The sequence below is a fragment of the Hemitrygon akajei genome, chromosome 8 (assembly GCF_048418815.1).
Source record: "Hemitrygon akajei chromosome 8, sHemAka1.3, whole genome shotgun sequence".
NCBI lineage: Eukaryota > Metazoa > Chordata > Chondrichthyes > Myliobatiformes > Dasyatidae > Hemitrygon > Hemitrygon akajei.
Window position 1 is genome coordinate 47497348 of NC_133131.1, and position 18881 is coordinate 47516228.

Sequence of the window (18881 nt, forward strand, 5' to 3'; positions counted from 1 at the left end):
GGTTTTCATGCGAACCAAGAACAGCAGCAATTCATCCATGCTTCATTTTAGAAAGAACAATACACCTGGATCCAAAAAGTACCTCTCCCAACACGAGAACCTTCACAGCTAATTATGTATATCTGAAATTCAGTCCGAAGTGCTGTAAGTAAGGAAGGTGTCCCAAAATCAATCCTAAAACTTACATCCAAATAGTCTGTGTTACTTTTTAATTTAAAATTACTTTGTTACACTTGCTAGGACTCCAAGATGATACATCAAATTGGAGTCCTAGATAGTGTAACTACTGTACACTGATTTAGTCAAGATCTGACCTGACTTGGTGAGTGCATGGAATGGGCTGCCAGCAACAGTGGTGGAGGCGGATTTGATAGGGTCTTTTAAGAGACTCCTGGACAGGTACATGGAGCTCAGAAAAATAGAGGGCTATGGGTAACCCTAGGTAATTTCTAAGTTAAGGACATGTTTGGCACAGCTTTGTGGGCTAAAGGGCTGTATGGTGCTGTAGATTTTGTATATTTCTATGACTTTACAGTAAATAAAATTCATATTCTCTGGAATGGGAATTTTCTCTTTACTCAATTAGTTTTGATTTTAATAGTAAATTTATACTCCCAGATTTAATACAATGAGATTTTAGGTTTGCATCTGTATCAGTGTGAAGCTGTTGTGAAAATGCATTTTTAAAGGGATAGTTTGTAAACTTGATTTCCAGCAGTCAATGTATTAATATGGTTCAATTTGGGATTTAAAACTCTCTCATTCCAATTTGTAACTGGCAATGTTAAAGCAAAATGCATACGAGGTTGTTTTCCTTATGATCCCTTCTGGTCTTGATAAAAGGGAGAATTTAATGAGGTAAATATATACGTGTGTGGGAAGTTTCATGATCATTTTCACACACGTAGTTAATGCATACCCCACAGAACTTCCACTTACTGAGGTCACATCAGTGACTTTGAGATTTGATTGAAACATGATTCATAATAACATCACTCAGTGACAAGTGAGCTTTTAACAATAAAAATTAATATATCTTGATTCTATAACCTAAGTATTTTGCATCTGTGAACTATTACAGTGAAAAATTCGGAGGCTCGCAGTGCACACGAAAATACACAATTCATTCTGACTTTCTTGCTTGGATGGCGAGATTAGTCCAATTCTCCAATAACCTACTGTAATTGACAAATCCCAATTTGGCGGTGGTCGAGAGGCTGAGGTTGTTGTCCAGATCGGCTTTCCACAAAACACTTGTTGCTGGACGTCCGTTTACCCGGCTTCTACTTTCTACAATGTGTATCAAAGTGAGCGAAGGGCCTGTTCCCGAGCCTGCATCTATCTACCAGTCTCTGACACATAGAGGTCAAGGCAGACTTCCCTTTCTACGTCCTTCAGGGATAACACCCCATCTCCAGGAAGCTTTACCAAGCGCACAGTAAGGACAATCCAGTGACAGACATCTCCTTGAATTGTGGTGGTAATATAGCGGAACAATAGGACAGCAGTGTTTCCCGAAATGGCAAAGACAGGAATGCTCTAGGTAGCGCTGCAGTGAGACGGACAACGCTGAAAAAAGCATCCATTTTACATACAAGAGCAAAACGAATATCAACCACATTTTAATTCTCCACAATGTACAGTCACCGTTACATTCAGACATTTATGTGAAAATTTGGGGAATTCCCTTGTAGACGTGCAATTGGCGTCACTAAACATTAAAAATACTGCACGACACTAACCTGCTGTCACAGGCGCTGGAAGGCTTTCTGCAATCAAAGCTTTCCATGGACACAGGCTGAAGCCTTGGAGCGGCCACTGTTTGCAAAGCTCCTTTCCAAAACTGTTCAAAGAGCTGCTTCTCACCGTATTCTACTCTCGTCATGTCCGAGCACATCATGCATCAATGAAGTGCTGCTGGCACAAGGCACCGTCAGCACACACTCAGAGGGGAGGGGAGGGGGGGGGTAATGGATGCTCCAGGACTGCCTCCCAGTTGCAGTGAAGAGTGAAGCGGATCTTCAGCTCCGCGCTCTCACGGTCTGCTTGGAACGGTGCCCGACACGTTATCAGTTGTGCAGCCCAGCATATACGCAGCGGCCGCGGAGCATATTCTGCCGTGTCGGTCTCGTAGCGCTAGCTCCAAGACTTCCATAGGAACCTCCAGCCCCAATCCCCAGGGTTTGCCACTGACAGGTTTATTCTGCTGCCTTGGCGGAGAAATTTCCAGAATTTGCCTTTTCCTCCCTCCCCCGATTAAAACATTCAAACAAATACGGCATCTTTCCCCGCAAGACACACATTCTTTGTAGCTCTTTAAAAACCAGACTAAAGTACAAAGAAATTTAAGTAGTCTGATTTTTGTGCAATATGTTCTTTAAATATTCTGGAAGAAAGCGGCGTTTCACCGTTAACTGTAAGGTAACAATCTCTAAAACTGGTTTTTCAGAAAACCAGGACTCTGGATTACCGGATACACAGGATTCAGTCAGCAACTGCCTGCAATGTTAGAACAACGGTATAATGTGCTAATGGAAACTATTTAATCAGGCATTATAGATATTGATACAATTAGCAGTTCTATATTGTGTACTTACTAGTATACACATCTCAAATGATTTGAGTGCCAAATGCAAACAGCTGGTTCATCCTCTGTCAATGTAATCAGCTTCCAAAAACAGGATTCTATTAGATTACAACTGAAAAAATCTGCAAATAAAAGAGTAAATATTTATTTTCCTGAGAAGTGCAATGAATTTAAATCTGGTTCCCTTTCACGGGCTCTGTATTCTCCCCTAAACTGTCCTTGTCTGGAAGCTGAACCATGTAGATCACAGTCTTCAGCAATGGAGTGCAAAGGACATCTTCTGTATGAGGTGACTAGTTTCTGATTTTTCACTTTTGTTTTGTATAGAGGTTTTATTTTTGCATAGCCTTTTCTCTCTCTCTTCACTGTCTTGTATAATTTATAAAATTTTTATCCTGAGTTGTCCGTACCTCTATGTCTTTGATGCTCATTTTTCACTGTACGTGTACCTCACTGTACTCCTGCCCATGACAATAAACTCAAGTTAGCTTTACCTGACTAGGCTTTAACCCTGCACCAAGCCAACCAATATCGATGTAACCTAGTGAGCATTTCCAGCTGAAATCGTGCCAATTAGTTGGGATCCACACTGTTATACCCATGTTTTCCCTAAGCAGACATGCATACCAAGACATCACCCATCATGAAACGAGTGTTTGACACCTTCGCAGCATAAATCAGAGCTTCCAGGTCTGGAACGTCACATAGGGCTCGACCTGTTGAATTTGATTATTTCGAGGATACTGGGTCACGGTGGGATACTTCATTGGGACACCCCCAACACACACTAGAGACTGATTACCTGCCTCCACTAATTGCTCCAACAATGCTCAAACAAGCAAAGAGGGCTTTTTAGAGAATTTAACAAATGAGAAATTCACTTAATTAGTGGCTCTGTCATCCCTCTGCTTCGGTGGAGGAGCATCCAACACATCTCTTCCTACACCTGCATCCTGTTCCTGGCAGCCTGTGCCTCAGTGAAGCATATGGAGCAATAAACTTTCTATTGTTCGTTTATAGGCCACGTAAAGGGTAATTGTAACTCCTAAAATGGATAAGAATAAGTTAGATGAAATATTAAGTGCCAAAGAATCTCAAAATTGATCCCAACTCACTTCAATCGTGTCATTTCTGGACGTGGCACATGCATTATTGCCGTTCACTACTGTAATACGGTGTTAGCTGGTCCAATTTCCATACTCTAATCACATAGACAGATTGGAGGTGAGAGACAGACAAGCAATCAACTTGCATTCTTAAGGTGGATTTGTTTTTTAGTATTATAACGAGGCAGTAGCTTCACGTTTAATCTGATTTACCAGGATTACTAGTGAACCTGTCCACTTACTGTATGGGAGATGTACACAGCATGGAAGAATCACTAAATGCCTTTATAGACTGCTTGAGGACCATAATTCATGCTTCTTCGTACAACAACAACCTCACCTGCTTTCTTGACAGCCCTGTCTTCTTGGTGTTGTCCTGTTTAAATGCTGTCAATCAGTGGTAGTTAGAACCCCATGCTGTGGAGTGGAAATCTGAATTTCCATACTTTGTAACTAAAATTATGCTTCATGACCTGTACAATCAGTCCATTCCAACTTTGGATCACACCAATAATAAACCAAAGATATAATTTTGGTGTTGGAAGCAGGAAAAGAAGAATGTCCTGGCTTTGGCTTAGCATAATAATCTCTCCTGGGTTCAGAGATAGGAAAATAGAGGTGGTGTTTTTGTTCTGGTATCCAATGTACAGGATTTACTGGGCCATTACAAGTAAGATTGAGCTGAATCCTCTTGGCTTACAGTTGCATATCACTGACTGCTTGGGGGCCAAACTGGAGAACCATTAAAATACAGAGGCTTTATGCAGGTAGAAATCAAAAATTTCTGCAGTATCATGTTAGTCTTCGGATCTTTTGATTTTTCTTTATTTGCTGTTGCACAGCAAGCAAGACAGTATTTATTCCATAATAACATTGCAAGGAGTCCTCAATCAATTTCGGAAGACAGGTTCTTTCCCCTTAAGGATCAAAAATGCAGCAACTAAACTTTTATAACAGTGAGTAGTGTATACATCTTCATCAGCACAGAAGTGGACACGTTTAGATCCATGGTTCCCAAAGAGGGAGATATCACCCCCTGGGGGTGGTGCAAGTTTCTAAGGGGGTGGTGTGGGGCACGCAGTAACAAGGGGGCAGCTGAGGGAATGCAGGCTTAACTTAAGTGAAGTGAATTACTTATTATAAGCATTTGATCCTCAGTGCTACCTAATTGGTTATAATGATCACCTAACCATCTCATCTTTTGGTAACCCTGCATTCTCTTAGACTTCGCTCAAAGCACAGTATAGTTGTTGAGAAGCAATGTGACACTCTGTATTTGGAATATTGTGAGAAATCTGGGCTGAAGAAATTGTGGTATTTCTGGACCTGGCCCACGCATTATTGCTATTCACTATGGTAGTATGGTGTTAGCCAGTGCAATTCCCATACTCTAATCATGCAGTGACCCAATTCATGGGTAAGGTTTCTTCAGATACATAAAGTGTAAAAGAGTGGGTATCAGACCGCGGGAAAACAATGGTGGAGAGGTAGTACTGGCGGATGAACTGAATAAATATTTTGTGTCAGTCTTCACTGTGGAAGACACTAGCAGTATGATGGAAGTTCCAGGTATCGAGGGCATGAAGTGTGTGAAGTTACCATAGTTAGAGGGAAAGTTCTTGGGAAACTGAAAGATTTGAAGGTAGATATGTCACATGGACCAGATGGTATGCATCCCAGGGCTCTGAAAGAGGTGGCTGAAGAGCTTGTGGAGGCATTAGTAATGATCTTTCAAGAATCACTAGATTCTGGAATGGTCCCAGAAGACTGGAAAATTGCAAGTGTCACTCCACTCTTCAAGAAGGGAGAGAGACAGAAGGAAGGATACTATAGGCCAGTTAGTCTGAACTCAGTGGTTGGGAAGATGTTGCAACCGATAATTAAAGATGAGGTCTCAGGGTACTTGGAGGCACATGATAAAATAGGCTGTAGTCATCATGGTTTCCTCAGGGGAAAATTTTACCTGACAAATCAGTTGGAATTTTTTGAAGAAATAACAAGCAGAATAGACAAAGGAGAATTGGTTAATGTTGTGTACTTGGATTTTCAGAAGGCCTTTGACAAGGTGCCACACATGCAACTGCTTAACAAGCTATGAGCCCATGGTACAACAAGAAAGATTCTAGCATGGATAAAGCAGTGGCTGATTGGCAAGAGGCAAAGAGTGGGAATAAAAGAAGCCTTTTCTAGTTGGCTGCCAGTGACTAGTGGTGTTCCATGGGGATCTGTGCTGGAACCGATTCTTTTTACATTTTATGTCAATGATTTGGATGATGAAATTGATGCCTTTGTTGCAAAGTTTGCTGATGATACAAAGATATCTGAAGGAGCAAGTAGTTTTGAGGAAGTAGAGGGGCTCCAGAAGGACTTAGACAGATTAGGTGAATGGTCAAGGAAATGGCAAATGTAATATCTTTTTGGGAAGTGCATAGTCATGCTCTTTGGTAGAAGAAATGCAATGGTTGACTGTTTTCTAAATGGAGAGAAAATACAAAAAAATGAGGTGCAAAGGGACTTGGGAGTCCTTGTGCAGGATTCCATAAAGGTCAATTTGCAGGTTGAGTCTGTGATGAGGAAGGCAAATGTAATACTGGCATGCATTTCAAGAGGACTAGAATATAAAAGCAAGGATGTAACACTGAGACTTTATAAAGCACTAGTGAGGCCTCACTTGGAGTACTGTGAGCAGTTTTTGGCCCCTTATCTTAGAAAGGGTGTGCTGAAACTGGCGAGGGTTCAAGAAAATTATTCCAGGATTGAATGGCTTGTCATATGAATAGCAATTGATGACTCTAGGCCTGTATCCACTGGAATTCAGAAGAATGAGGGGTGACCTTATTGAAACCTATTGAAAGGTGAAAGGCCTTGGTACAGCAGATGTGGAGAGGTGGAAGAGTCTATAGCCAGAGGGCACAGCCTCAGAATAGAGGTTTTTAGTACGGGAGATGAGGAATTTCTTTAGCCAGAGAGTGGTGAATCTATGGGATTCTTTACCACAGGCAGCTGTTGAGGCCAAGACTTTATGTATATTTAAGGCAGAGCTTGATAGATTCTTGATTGGTCAGGACATGAAGGGATACGGGAAGACGACAGGAGATTGGGGCTGAGGGGAAAACTGGACCAACCATGACAAAATAGTGAAGCAGAGTTGATGGGCCAAATGGCCTCGTTCTGCTTCTAAACCTTATGGTCTTATGGTAAGTGATGGGCTGCACAAATCATTAAATACTGTTATCACAGCAATAAATGAGATAAGGATCATGCACTTAATTCTCAACGACCTCAAGAACTTTGTATTGAGAATAATAAACAGTTTGTATGCTTGTTGCACGCAGAAGATGGCTCTCAAAATGAAACTGTCTATTTCTGTGCACTTTTGAAACTATGATACAATTATTTAAAGACTTTCAGTAATCAATTCAAGAATATTAGGCATGTCTTTGCTTATTTGTCAGAATTATTTGCTAAGTTTAATGAAATCAATCTTCCATTGCAAGAAAATGATATGAATCTTATCAAAGTCAAATCAGTTATCTCCACATTTCTGTCCAAGTTAACACTATTAGGTGCAATATTGGCCATTGCAACTTTTTCCAGTTTCCAAGCATCTGAATTGGAAAGGAAAGAAAGAATACCAGATGATGATCGTCAAGTAATCTGTGCCCACTTCGGTGCTGCATAAAGACATATCAGAGTAATTTCAGAATCTTCTCTCGATCCAAATTCCAGTTTGGGTAATGAATCCATTCCCGAACACTTGCAGTGAGGAATTAACAGGAAGGATGCAGGAAGAACTGATCTTGCTACAAAATGACTGAGCTGAAGCCAAGGTTCAAAAATTCACATCAAGGAATCTCTGAATGCTATCCTGCACTGTGGAGAAAGGTCAAGATGTTCTTTATTGCTGTTCCAACATCATATTTAGTGGAGTGTGGTTTCAGTGCGGTTTCCCAACTCCTTTCAAAGTAACGAAACTGACTGAAAGTTACTCAATGTGGGGATCTGAGACTCCTTCTGAGTGACATCTAACCTCATGTTGAGAAACTGATATCTCCGCACCAAGCCACCCATCTCATTGAAAGGTGAAAAAGCAATGAAGTAGTGAATGGTTGGACTACTAATATACGCTCTAAAACTGTTGATGAAAATTGTTTGTACTGTAATTAAAGAAATATTTTTATTTGTTGCTTTAAATAGATTTGAATTTTATTTTGCAATTTTCACTGTGCTTTGTAAATCAAAACACTTTATAGTTTTTATGTAATGGCTGGAAAGGGAGAGGGTTGCATTGGGGATGTGAGCTGGAAGCCAAGGGGGCGGTAACCCAAAAAAAGTTCAGATCAATTTTATAATTGGCTGTTGTGGGATTTAAACTCACCACATCTGAATTACTTATTTACTAGCATAACCAGATGCCGCAATCTCTCTGGGCTGTTACAGAAAGAAATATCACACTAGCTGAAAAATGTAGCAACTATTGCATTAGCAAAGAAACCTTCATGAAAACCAGCCCTGAAGTTCCACAGTCATTTAGGAAAAGGATAGGGATCTAATAAAAGAAAAGGTGTATTTCTGCATGCACTAATATATTTAGGCTGCAGGCTCTGTTGTTAGAATCTTGATGTGAAAGTTACACAGGCTAAGAGTAATTATGACCTGACAATCCACATTACAATCTGAGATATCAAAGATATAGTGGCTGTGGAATTTGATTGTACATTAAAATGCATGCTGAATTTCCAATAAACAAGAAATCTGAACCATATTAACCCTGGGAACATTTTATTAACATGATTGCTATGCCTCCCCAGATCCAATTGCTGTGTTTAGCGTATTAATAAGTATCTGAGGGATGTAATTTTTACAGTTGCCAAACCAGTTAGCACAACAGATGCAAAGTAAATCGGTGAAGATAGAGTCATAGACTCGTGCAGCATGGAAAGAATCCATTAACTGGTCTATGCCAAGCAAGATGCCCATTTGCCTGCATGTGGTCTATAACTTTCATAACCTTTCCCATCCATGTATCTATGCAACTGTCTTTTAAAAGTTGTTGCCTCAACCACTTCATCTGGCTGCTCAATCCACACCCGCACCATCCTCTTGTGCAAAAATGTTGCCCCTCTGTTTGCAATTAAATCCTTTCCCTCTTATCTTTTCAACCCTGATGCAAAGACCGAGTGCATTCATCCTATTTACACTCCCTGTGATTGTATAAACCTCTATAAAATCACCCCTCAATTTCCGATGCTCTGAGAAATACATTTTCCAACATCTTCCCTATTGTGATTCAGTGGGGAGAATAGTTCTTGTAACTCGGTGACAACTGAAAATCAGAAATACATAGCAGCCTCCTACATCAGTGAGGCCAGATGTAGTTTGGGGGACTGTTTGGTTGAGAACCTCCACTCTGTCCACCATGCCAGCCAGGATCTTCCAGTGGCCAGCCATTTCAATTCCTCTTCACATTCCCACACATGCATACCTGTCCAAGGCCTCCTCCTCTGTCAGGTCATGGCCAAATGAACATTAAAGGAACTGTCCATTGTACTCTGCCTGGCAGTCTCCATTTACAACAGCACAATCGCAGAATTCTCAAATATCTGTTAACCTCTCCCGCTCTGTCCTTTTCACCCTATTTTTGCTTATTTTTCTTCATCTTTTTTCTTCTTTTTCTCTCTCTGCTTGATCTGCTTTCCTCAAAACTCTGTCTCTTTCCCGACTCCCACCTTTGTCATATGCCCATCAACCACATACTCCTCCTACTAATTCCCGTCCCCAACTCCATCATCTATTGACTTCTATCAGACTTCTTTGACACTTCTACTCATCATTTCCCAGCTTCATATCTCATCTGCTCGTCACCTCGATCCACTATCACCTGCCAGCTCTTTCTCCAATCTTTTCCCTCCACCATTTTATTCTGGCTGCCTCCACCTTTCTTCCAGTCAAGCTGGAAGGGTCTAATTTTTCAGTGTTGAATACCCATTTCCCTCCTTCCTTGCTACTGAACCTGTTGAGTTCTTCAGAATTTTGTATGTTGCTCTGGATTCCAGCCTCTGTTGTCTCTTTTGTTTCCATTCATACACTGTTGTAAGGCAGCATGGTTCGTGGCTTGGTCCTTACCCTTATATTTCAGGGTAGTAAATTATTCTAGTTGTTCTAGTGCTGTTAATGAAACACCGGCAGATGATGCCATCCAGTTTGTAAACTGTGGACCACGCAGCCACGGTGTTCATGATGGACAGCAGTGGATGAATGATTGGAGTGGCTGTTTTGTGCAGAATCAGATCAAGCTTCTTTCATGGGCTTGGAGCTATAGTTATTCAGATAGATTGAGAACATTCTGCAATATTCTGCTGTGGTTGCTATTTATCCAGCAATCCCCAGATTTAGTCCTAGACTAACCATGGGACAATTTACAATGACCAATTAACCTACATCTTCGGACTGTTGCACCCGGAGGAAACCCTCGCAGTCACGGGGAGAACGTGCAAACTCCTCACAGGCAGCAGCAGGTTTGAACGTCGGTCATCTGTACTGTAAAGCACTGCGCTAACCACTATTCTACTGTGCCACACTCACCCACTCATTATAGAAATCTGTGACAAAGGATGAAGACATTTGGCTCATTATGTTCCTGGCACTGAAAATAAACATATTTCCTATCCCATCCTCCAGGAGGAGGACAGCGTTGTCTTCGTTTGGAGGCTTGCTGATTGGACTAATTCTGCTCCTTTGTCTTATGGCCTTGTGCGCCTCAATGACCCAGAGAGATATGCCCGCTGGAGTCAAGGCTTTGTGCTTTAGCTCTTGGTAGGGTCGCCCATGCCAAACAGGTCAAAGGATAGAGGCCAGACTAAAAGTGGTTCACTGGTTCTCTGGTTCAGCTCAGGCTAACAATGCTGACTGGTAAAACAAAACTGCTATGGAAACAGCAATGAAGAATCCTTCTACATCTGAGCGCAACAGTATCCCCGCGTCTCCAGCCAGGACTTGCGTGACTGACAGTAATGAAAACTGAGAGGAAGCTACTGACATGATGAAGGAAGCCCTGAACACCTCCACAGATGAAGGACCTACATTGCTGCCCTAAGCGCCAGCGGTGTAATGGACAGAAAGTACGGTCGGCCCTCCTTATCCGCGAGTTCCGCATGCGCGAATTCAACCAACCGCGGACTGGGAAAACCTGGAAGTGCTCTTCCAGCACTTGTTTGAGCTTGTACAGACTTCTTTCCTTGTCATTATTCCCTAAACAATGCAGTATAACAACTATTTTGCATAACATTTACGTTGTATTAGGTATTATAAGTAATCTAGAGATGATTTAAAGTATACGGGAGGATGTGTCTGGGTTATCGGGATCAAAAAAAATTGTAAGTTCTCTTACTAAGTAAGTTGGAACAGGTACATCGCGTATTATATAGAGTCAGTTAGTCAAACGTTTGTCTTAGTAAATAGTATATATTTTACCTTTCTATGCATATAAAAAGCTTATAGGATCAAAAACCCAAAACTCCAAAACCGAATAATTAAGCCACTGCATTGCTTAGTAATAATTGTAGTTTTCGTCGGGGCAGGGCCTTTCTCACTTTATCCTTTAAAATTGTTCTGATTGTTGACCGACGTAGCCTAATGCTTTTCCAATGACCGATGGCATTTCACCTCTTTCCGATTGCTTTATTATTTCCACTTTATTTTCAATCGTGATCGTGATTATTTTCGTGAACCGAAACACTGCAGATTCAGAGCTGTACTGCCGGGTCCTAATGTCCATGGCACTGAGACTGGTTAAATAAGGTCTGGGGTTCCGCTGGGTCCTAAGGTCCACAGCATTGAGACAGGTTGAATAAGGGACTTGAGCATCCACATTTTTTGGTATCTGTGAGGGGTCCTGGAACCAATCCCTCGCGGGTAAGGAGGGCCAACTGTATTCTATCCCATATTCATCGGCTTTACAACCAAAGCTCCTCAAATCCAGACATGTTTTAATACAAGTTCCTCTTTCCTGATATCATTGACCCTGGCAAAAGGGAAGCAATAAACCACCCTGAAATGAAATCAAGTTTAATTATCCTTCAAACCATACATAGATACAGCTGAGTGAGACAACATTCCTCTCAGCCAAGATGCAAAACATTCAAAAATTTTAACATAATTGAAAATATCAAGCAAAGAAGCACATTAACTCGGAAAAAAAGCCTATGTACACTGAGACTCTGAGCAACATTGTCCAACAATCACTTGTACAGTCTCCCGGCATGCAATCCAGCCTGTCATCCCACTGTTTGAACACAGGGGGCAGCACGGACAGGAAAGGCCAGGCCCCAGCCAAGCTTAACCACTTCTACATCTCTCACCTGGTCTGCGGCAGCAGGCAAGCCTGAGGCTTGAGGCCTAGTTCTCGCTACAACTGAGGCCACACAGCTCTCATGTCAACTGCCCCTCCACCAGACAGGAGTAACAGGCCTTCAGCAACTTACATTATCACTGTCCAAGAGTCTCACTTGGAATCACAGTAATAGTTGTAACCCTTATAACTATTGCTTTCGTGAACTTTCTCCTCTCACCTACCTCTCTCTCTGTGTCTATGTGGTACCCATGACAGACATCCCACCTCTCCTGGAAGTTCCAGGAGTCTCCCGCATATTGATAGCGGCTCCCTGATGCCCGCAAATTGTATACAATATCCCGGAAATCGATTGTTTTGAGAGCGAATGAGTGAGAGGGGGAGAGAGAGAGAGAGAGAGGGAGAGAGAGTGAGTGACAGACATAGTGAGAGAGTGACAGAGAGCATCCTGATTGGTCTCTCCTTGTGCTAAGTAGACCCATCAGTTTTCTCTGTGGGCGGGCTTTATAGTCAACCTCGCTCTCTCTTCCATTGTCCATTAGTTCAGTTTAGTGTCCTGCAGCGCCATGGCAGAGTGTTCCAAAAAAATAAAATACAAAACGTACTTCGCCTCAGACTACACTGAAGTGTACCCCTGCCTAATAGGGGTCAAAAATAATGACAGTGTTGCTCACTGCACTGTTAGCAACAGTGACTTTTCTATTGCAAAATTAACAAATTCATTGACACAGACTGCTATAAGGTTGAGACTTGCTCAAATCTGCCAAACAAGCTACATCACAGTACAAGGAAAGTTTTGCAAAAGAAATAGAAAAGCTATCTGCATTAGCATTTAGCTATTAGCATTGAGACTGCCAACAAAATACTCAACAAGGAATGTGTGTGTGTGTGTGTGTGTGTGTGTGTGTGTGTGTGTGTGTGTGTGTGTGTGTGTGTGTGTGTGTGTGTGTGTGTGTGTGTGTGTGTGTGTGTGTGTTAGAGAGAGAGTGATGCACCATCAATAACTCTCTGAGACGTGAGGCGAGATATCGGCTTTTATTGACTGGAAGAAAGAACAAGCAGCAATTGACCACTACGCTACATCCTGGAGACAGAGAGGCCGGGCTCAGGCCCCAATCGCCTTTATCCAGGGGTCTGTGGGAGGAGCCACAGGAGCAGTCAGCAGGGGGGGCGTGTCCAGACAGGTGTGTGTGCGTGCGTGTGTGCGTGTGCGAGAGAGAGAGAGAATAGTTTCAATATCTGATCAAATAAATTGTTGTGTTCTTCCATAATCAAATGTCCTGTATACATACACCCTTGGAGGTTGGCCTGGGGGGGGGGAAGGATATGGGATTGCGAGGGGTGGGAGTGGTGGTGCTACATCCCTGAAATGAATTTTTGCAGGGTGGGATTTCTGCTATGATCCTGTGTTATGTCTCTGGTTGCAATACCCCGAGAAATTTTTCTTTCAAAACTATTTAAAACAAATACTGATTAGTGACCTATATACCTCCAAGCTTCCCCTGAAAGACCTGTCTATTCTTTTTTCGTCTGACAGCCACTCATTGTTTCTCTAACTGCAGTTTCTTGAACTGTGGGGACTACCCTCTGAAACGTATTATCCATAAAAGAAAACAGCATCACAAATGTACTATAGTATCACAAGAGATCCTTCAGATGCTGGAAATCTTGAGCAACGCACACAAAATGGTGGAAGAACTCAGCAGGTCAGGCAACATCGAGGGAGGGAAATGTACAGTCGATGTTTCTTGCTGAGACCCTTCATCAGGACAGGAAATGAAGAAAGGCACAAGCCAGATAAAAATGTTTGGAGGGTGGGGGGGGGGGGGAGCACAAGTTGGCAGGTAGTAGGTGAGTCCAGGAGAGCGGTGGGGTGGGGGTAGGTTGAAGGGGAATGATGAGTGAAATGCAATCCTGATGAAGGGTTTCAGCCTGAAACATTAACTGTTCATTTTTCTCCGTAGATGTTGCCTAACCAATGGGGTTCCTCCAGCATTTTGCATATGATACTACGGCGTCATGTTGCAGGGTTTTGACCCAAAATGTCGACAACACCTCTTCCCCTGCAGATGCTGCTCAACCCACTTAGTTCTTCCAGCAGTTTTTTTTTGCTATACCAATATCAACTGCTGCTGAGTCTCCGGAGTTCAGATCTCTGATTGAGCTGCGGTACTAAGTGGGATCCGTAATTGCTGGTGTGCAGGGAAAGTCCTACAGTTCCCACACATAACAGGTTAAAGATTCCATAGGTCTAATGTGTCATGTCACTTCTCTATTTATGAGATTAAATCGTTTAGAAGATTAAAGAATACTGTAACAATTAATTCACACTGCTTTACCTACCTAAGCAAACTTAGATTTCTCAGCTGTGTATCACTTACTGATTTTAAATTCACCAAGACCATTTCTGTCCTGTTCTTAAATGCTATCAACCTCTCTGTTTCCTGAAAGAAGAAAGAAAGAAAATAAGAATCTCAATAAAACAAGTTATCTTTTCTGAGTCTATTGGAGGATTACCCCGAGACTGGTCCAGTTGTCTGAAGCACTGTGAGAGGACCCCAGTGTTTCTCTCCACGATGTTCTCTACAATTCCATGTACCTCATTAAATGTCCTCTTGACAGCGCTTGCTAGGACCTAGGAGTTGGGGATTTGGGACATAGTGGCAGACTCCCTTTAAATGATTGAACCACATGATATTCCCTTGTACATGTCCTTAGTCATCTTAATCTGCTGCTGGTTACACAAAAGATGATATTCAGATTGTCATGGGATGTGAAAATGAGAGTCAAGCAATTACCTCGAAAACTGTCCAGTGCAGATGAATGGGCATGCAGATATCTACAGATGTACTGTGGAGAGCATTCTGACTGACCACATCTCTGCCTGGTATGGGGAGGGGGCTCCAACGCATGGGATTGAAAGAGGGCTGAGGACTCAGCTAGCTCCGTCACTGACACAAGCTCCCCCAGCACTGAGCACATTTTCAAAAGGTGGTACATCCATTGTGAAAGACCCTCACCATCTGGGAATGCCCCGTTCTCATTACTACCATCAGAGAGGAGGTGGAGGAGCATGAAAACCAACATTCAATGTTTTAGGAACAGCTTCTTCCCCTCTGCCATCAGATTTACCAACAGTCAGTAAGCCCATGAAGACTACCTTATTATTTCTATTTTGAAGTACTGCATTTTTTCATATTGTAACTTGTAGTCATTTGTTATGCCCGCACTGTACTGTTTTAAGTGTAGAGTCTATTTCTTCTTGCCTCATGTGGAAGCCTGGTATCTGACCAATTCCCCTCTCCGAGAGCCTCGAAATCTTGATGGTTCTCAGCTGCAGGACATTTACAGGCAGTACTCTGTGACTTGAGCTTTGGCTTCCGTGGGCACCAGATCTCAATAACTTTATACCCTCTCGATACAAAGCCACTCTGCCTGCTCAACATAATGGCGTTGCTCATAAAAGACTCTTCGGGAAAAGGTAACCCGAGTGCTCTCCCCCTCCAAATTTCTGGTCTTTGGGAAAGAAGACATGCCTTAGTCTCCCATAACCTTCATGTAAATGAAAATCCCTTTAAACAGCCTGGATTGGGAGGAATGGGGAGAGTGCAGAGGGTGGAAGAGTGCTCATTCTCCCTTCTGTTCACATTGATTCCTCCTGAGTAATTCCCACAGTCCAACAGAAGAATTTATGTAACCCAATTTGTCAGTAAAAGCATCGAAGCATTATAAGATGAAAACCAATGTCACTGATGGCCTACATTCTTTTGATGTACATGTCCAAATCATGTATTAAATTCAAAAAGTCACTAGAGAAGTATCTCAATGCTGTAATCACAATTTACCATCAAAATTCTTCATGCAGTTCTGGGGAAGTCTGTGCTACATGATGCAATTTTTTGTCTCTTGTCCCTAAGATGCAATATTTTATTTCTTGATGTTGTTTCATTTCCCCCTGCTTGCAAAGGGCCTTGATATGTTACTAGATGCTCCAATTGTATTGAAATATACACAATAATGGCAACTGAATTACTATAATTTATCCCATTTTCTTGTTTTACTATGTCTCTAAACATACTACAATGTTATGGGAGTCAAGGGATAAAGATATTGTGTGGGAAATTACTGCTTCAGTAGAAAACCAACTATTATCTTAAAGGAAGGCAGGTCACTTTGAAGGGCTAGTCACCTATCCCTTCTCCTTTTTCTTATGTTCTAACATTACTTACATTCTTAACGAACATTGGCTGATACTTGTTCTTTCGACATGACAATGAGCAAGCAGATTCCAGGTGGTCTCTCTGACAACAGATGGTAACCTTTTTGATTAGCAGAAATTATGATGCATGTTTAATTCATCAGCTGAGCATCTGGGCTACTTTCAAACTGTCATATTTTATAATATAAAATCATAAGATTCTGTTCTAGTCCAGAGGCCTGATTTTAACCCTGCAGGGAAAATCAGACTGGAAGGAAGCAGAGCCTAAAAGAATGGTAACGGGGAGCATGGGAAGCGATATTTAGGGCAGTCCCATTTTCAGGAGCTTTCTGCTAACTCAGCAGATCCCTTTCTTAGTCCTTGCAAGACGGGTTTACTGAAGCCAATGTTATCCCCCAAATCCCAGTCAAACGTAGGAGAACTGGCTACTTATGGTGGTTATTCCACGAGTCGTGTGGAAATACATCTGTGACCCTGAAGTCTTCATGAATTTGTAACTTTTGTAAAATGTACTGTGACAAAATGGAACCTATGAGATCCTATCCTGGTTTGTTAGTTTGGATGGGAAGCATTTTATCAAGATATGTATTTTATGACAGGAAGGTGAGTGTTTTATGGCGGGAGGGAAGTTTTGACAACAGAGGTAAACAGGATACGTCTTCTAAAGAGAAATCAAAGAAAATCAGGAACTAGAGATGACATAGAAACCATTAGAATGTAATGGTATGAAACAACCTAATTACTGTTCTCTGTAAAAAGTTTAAAATTATGGTATTGTCTGCACTGTTGTAACTATGTAGTTTTGTGTAGGTCTTGTAGCTTTAGTTTTTGGTTTGTTGGGTGGTAGAGTTGGTCTCCTGACTTGGTGTGTCTGAGTAGTCTTGTTTTGTCTGGTGGATTTGGAGCTCCTTTCCGGGGAACACGCTAAGACGGTAGCGCGATATTAATACGCAGCAGCCTCTCCGGACTCTGGATTTGGGGATTACCAAGCATTATGTGGATTTTCTGGTGTAGTCTGTTTTGTTGTGTGCTTTTGTGATATCATTCTGGAGAATGTTGTCTCATTTTTTAACTGCATTGCATATGTGGTTTCTAAATGACAATAAACTGAAACTGAACTGAAAAGTGCTTTGTTTGAGCTATAAAATTAAAGCTATATCCAGATGATAATGTGTGAAGGTAGATCTTCCCTTGCATGTGAATAAAATGGTTCTATAATGTGATTCACTCTGAATTTGTTATAGTTTGTTACTGTATATTAGAACACCTAGCTGAATGATACACAACACTTATAGACAGAAAGGGAAAACATCCAGAGCCCAAAATCAATGTCAAAAACATATCAGGAGAAAAATGTCTCATTTACATTGCTGGTAATATGCAATAACTCATTCTAAATGAATGACAGAACAGAATTATACTTCCACTGTGGCTACTTTGTTCCATTGTGAGCATAAAATGTGTGTTAAGATCACAGTTTACTGACGTGAATGAAGTAATAATTGTGATAGCTTATTTCTTAGTTCTATGAAACCTAAAACTGTGACGTAAATTATTTTACAAGTGCTGATGTAAAGATCCACTGACTAATTGAGGTGCATGTATCATCTTCGGCAGCTGCATCTTTAACCGAACTGCTCCAATAAAATTACTATGTGGTATAGAGACAACATTGTGGAAAACTACAAATCCAGCTAATTACCACCCAGTCCACTCTCAGTCTTCAGAAAAATTATTCTTGCTGTCCTTTCCTTTGCCAGTGATGCCCACATTCCCAAAGTGATTAAAATTAAACTATGGAGTACTTAGCAATAATTTGCTGGGGTTCACAATTACTGAAGTGCCAATCACATTTAACAACTGGGAATTCTATAAAATCCTTTTGTTCATACATACAGAAAAGGATGCTACTTAAAACAATGTCTTGGAGGCCTTTAGCTATTGGAGAGAATGACTTAATTTGTACAACTTGAGATGGGAGTCCAGAATTCTGTCGACAAATAAATTACCCACCTTTAGAGGGCAGGTGCTAGCACGAGAGGCTGGACAAACTTGGGTTGTTTTCTCTGGAGGCCGAGGGAAGATCTTATAGAGGTTTATAAGATTATGAGAAGCATAGACAGAGTAGGCAGGGTGCATCTGTTTCCCAGGGTAGAAATTTCCAAGAGTTACGACCACTGAAACTTTCAGAAAGGCAGCTGCACGTAATTGTTTTATGACTAGTACAAACCCCATTTCCAGAAGTGTTGGGATATTTTCCAAAATGCAATAAAAACAAAAATCTGTGATATGTTAATTCACGTGTACACTTATTTAACTGACAAAAGTACAAGGAAAAGATTTTCAATAGTTTTACTGACCAACTTAATTGTATTTTGTAAATATACATGAATTTAGAATTTGATGGCTGCAACACACTCAACAAAAGTTGGGACAGAGTTAAAATAAGATTGAAAAGTGAGCAGAATATTCAAGTAACACCGGTTTGGAAGACTCCACATTAAGCAGGCTAATTGGTAGCAAGTGAGGTATCATGACTGGGTATAAAAGTAGCATCCATCAAAGGCTCAGTCTTTGCAAGCAAGGATGGGTCGTGGCTCACCCCTTTGTGCCAAAATT

General features: G+C 41.5%; 1 protein-coding gene across 5 annotated transcripts in view; it reads right to left on the reverse strand.

Annotated features, from left to right (window-relative positions):
• The window catches only part of srrm3 (serine/arginine repetitive matrix 3), a 329821-nt gene that overhangs the window by 141733 nt on the left and 169207 nt on the right, over positions 1-18881 (reverse strand). The window contains exon 1 of one of the 5 annotated variants that reach the window (XM_073053805.1): positions 1743-2054. The exons of the other annotated variants lie outside the window; for them this stretch is intronic. Coding sequence (XP_072909906.1) covers positions 1743-1900 — 158 coding nt within the window. The 5' untranslated portion in view covers positions 1901-2054. Of the gene's footprint in view, positions 1-1742; positions 2055-18881 lie in introns of those variants that run through there. 5 annotated transcript variants of the gene reach the window in all.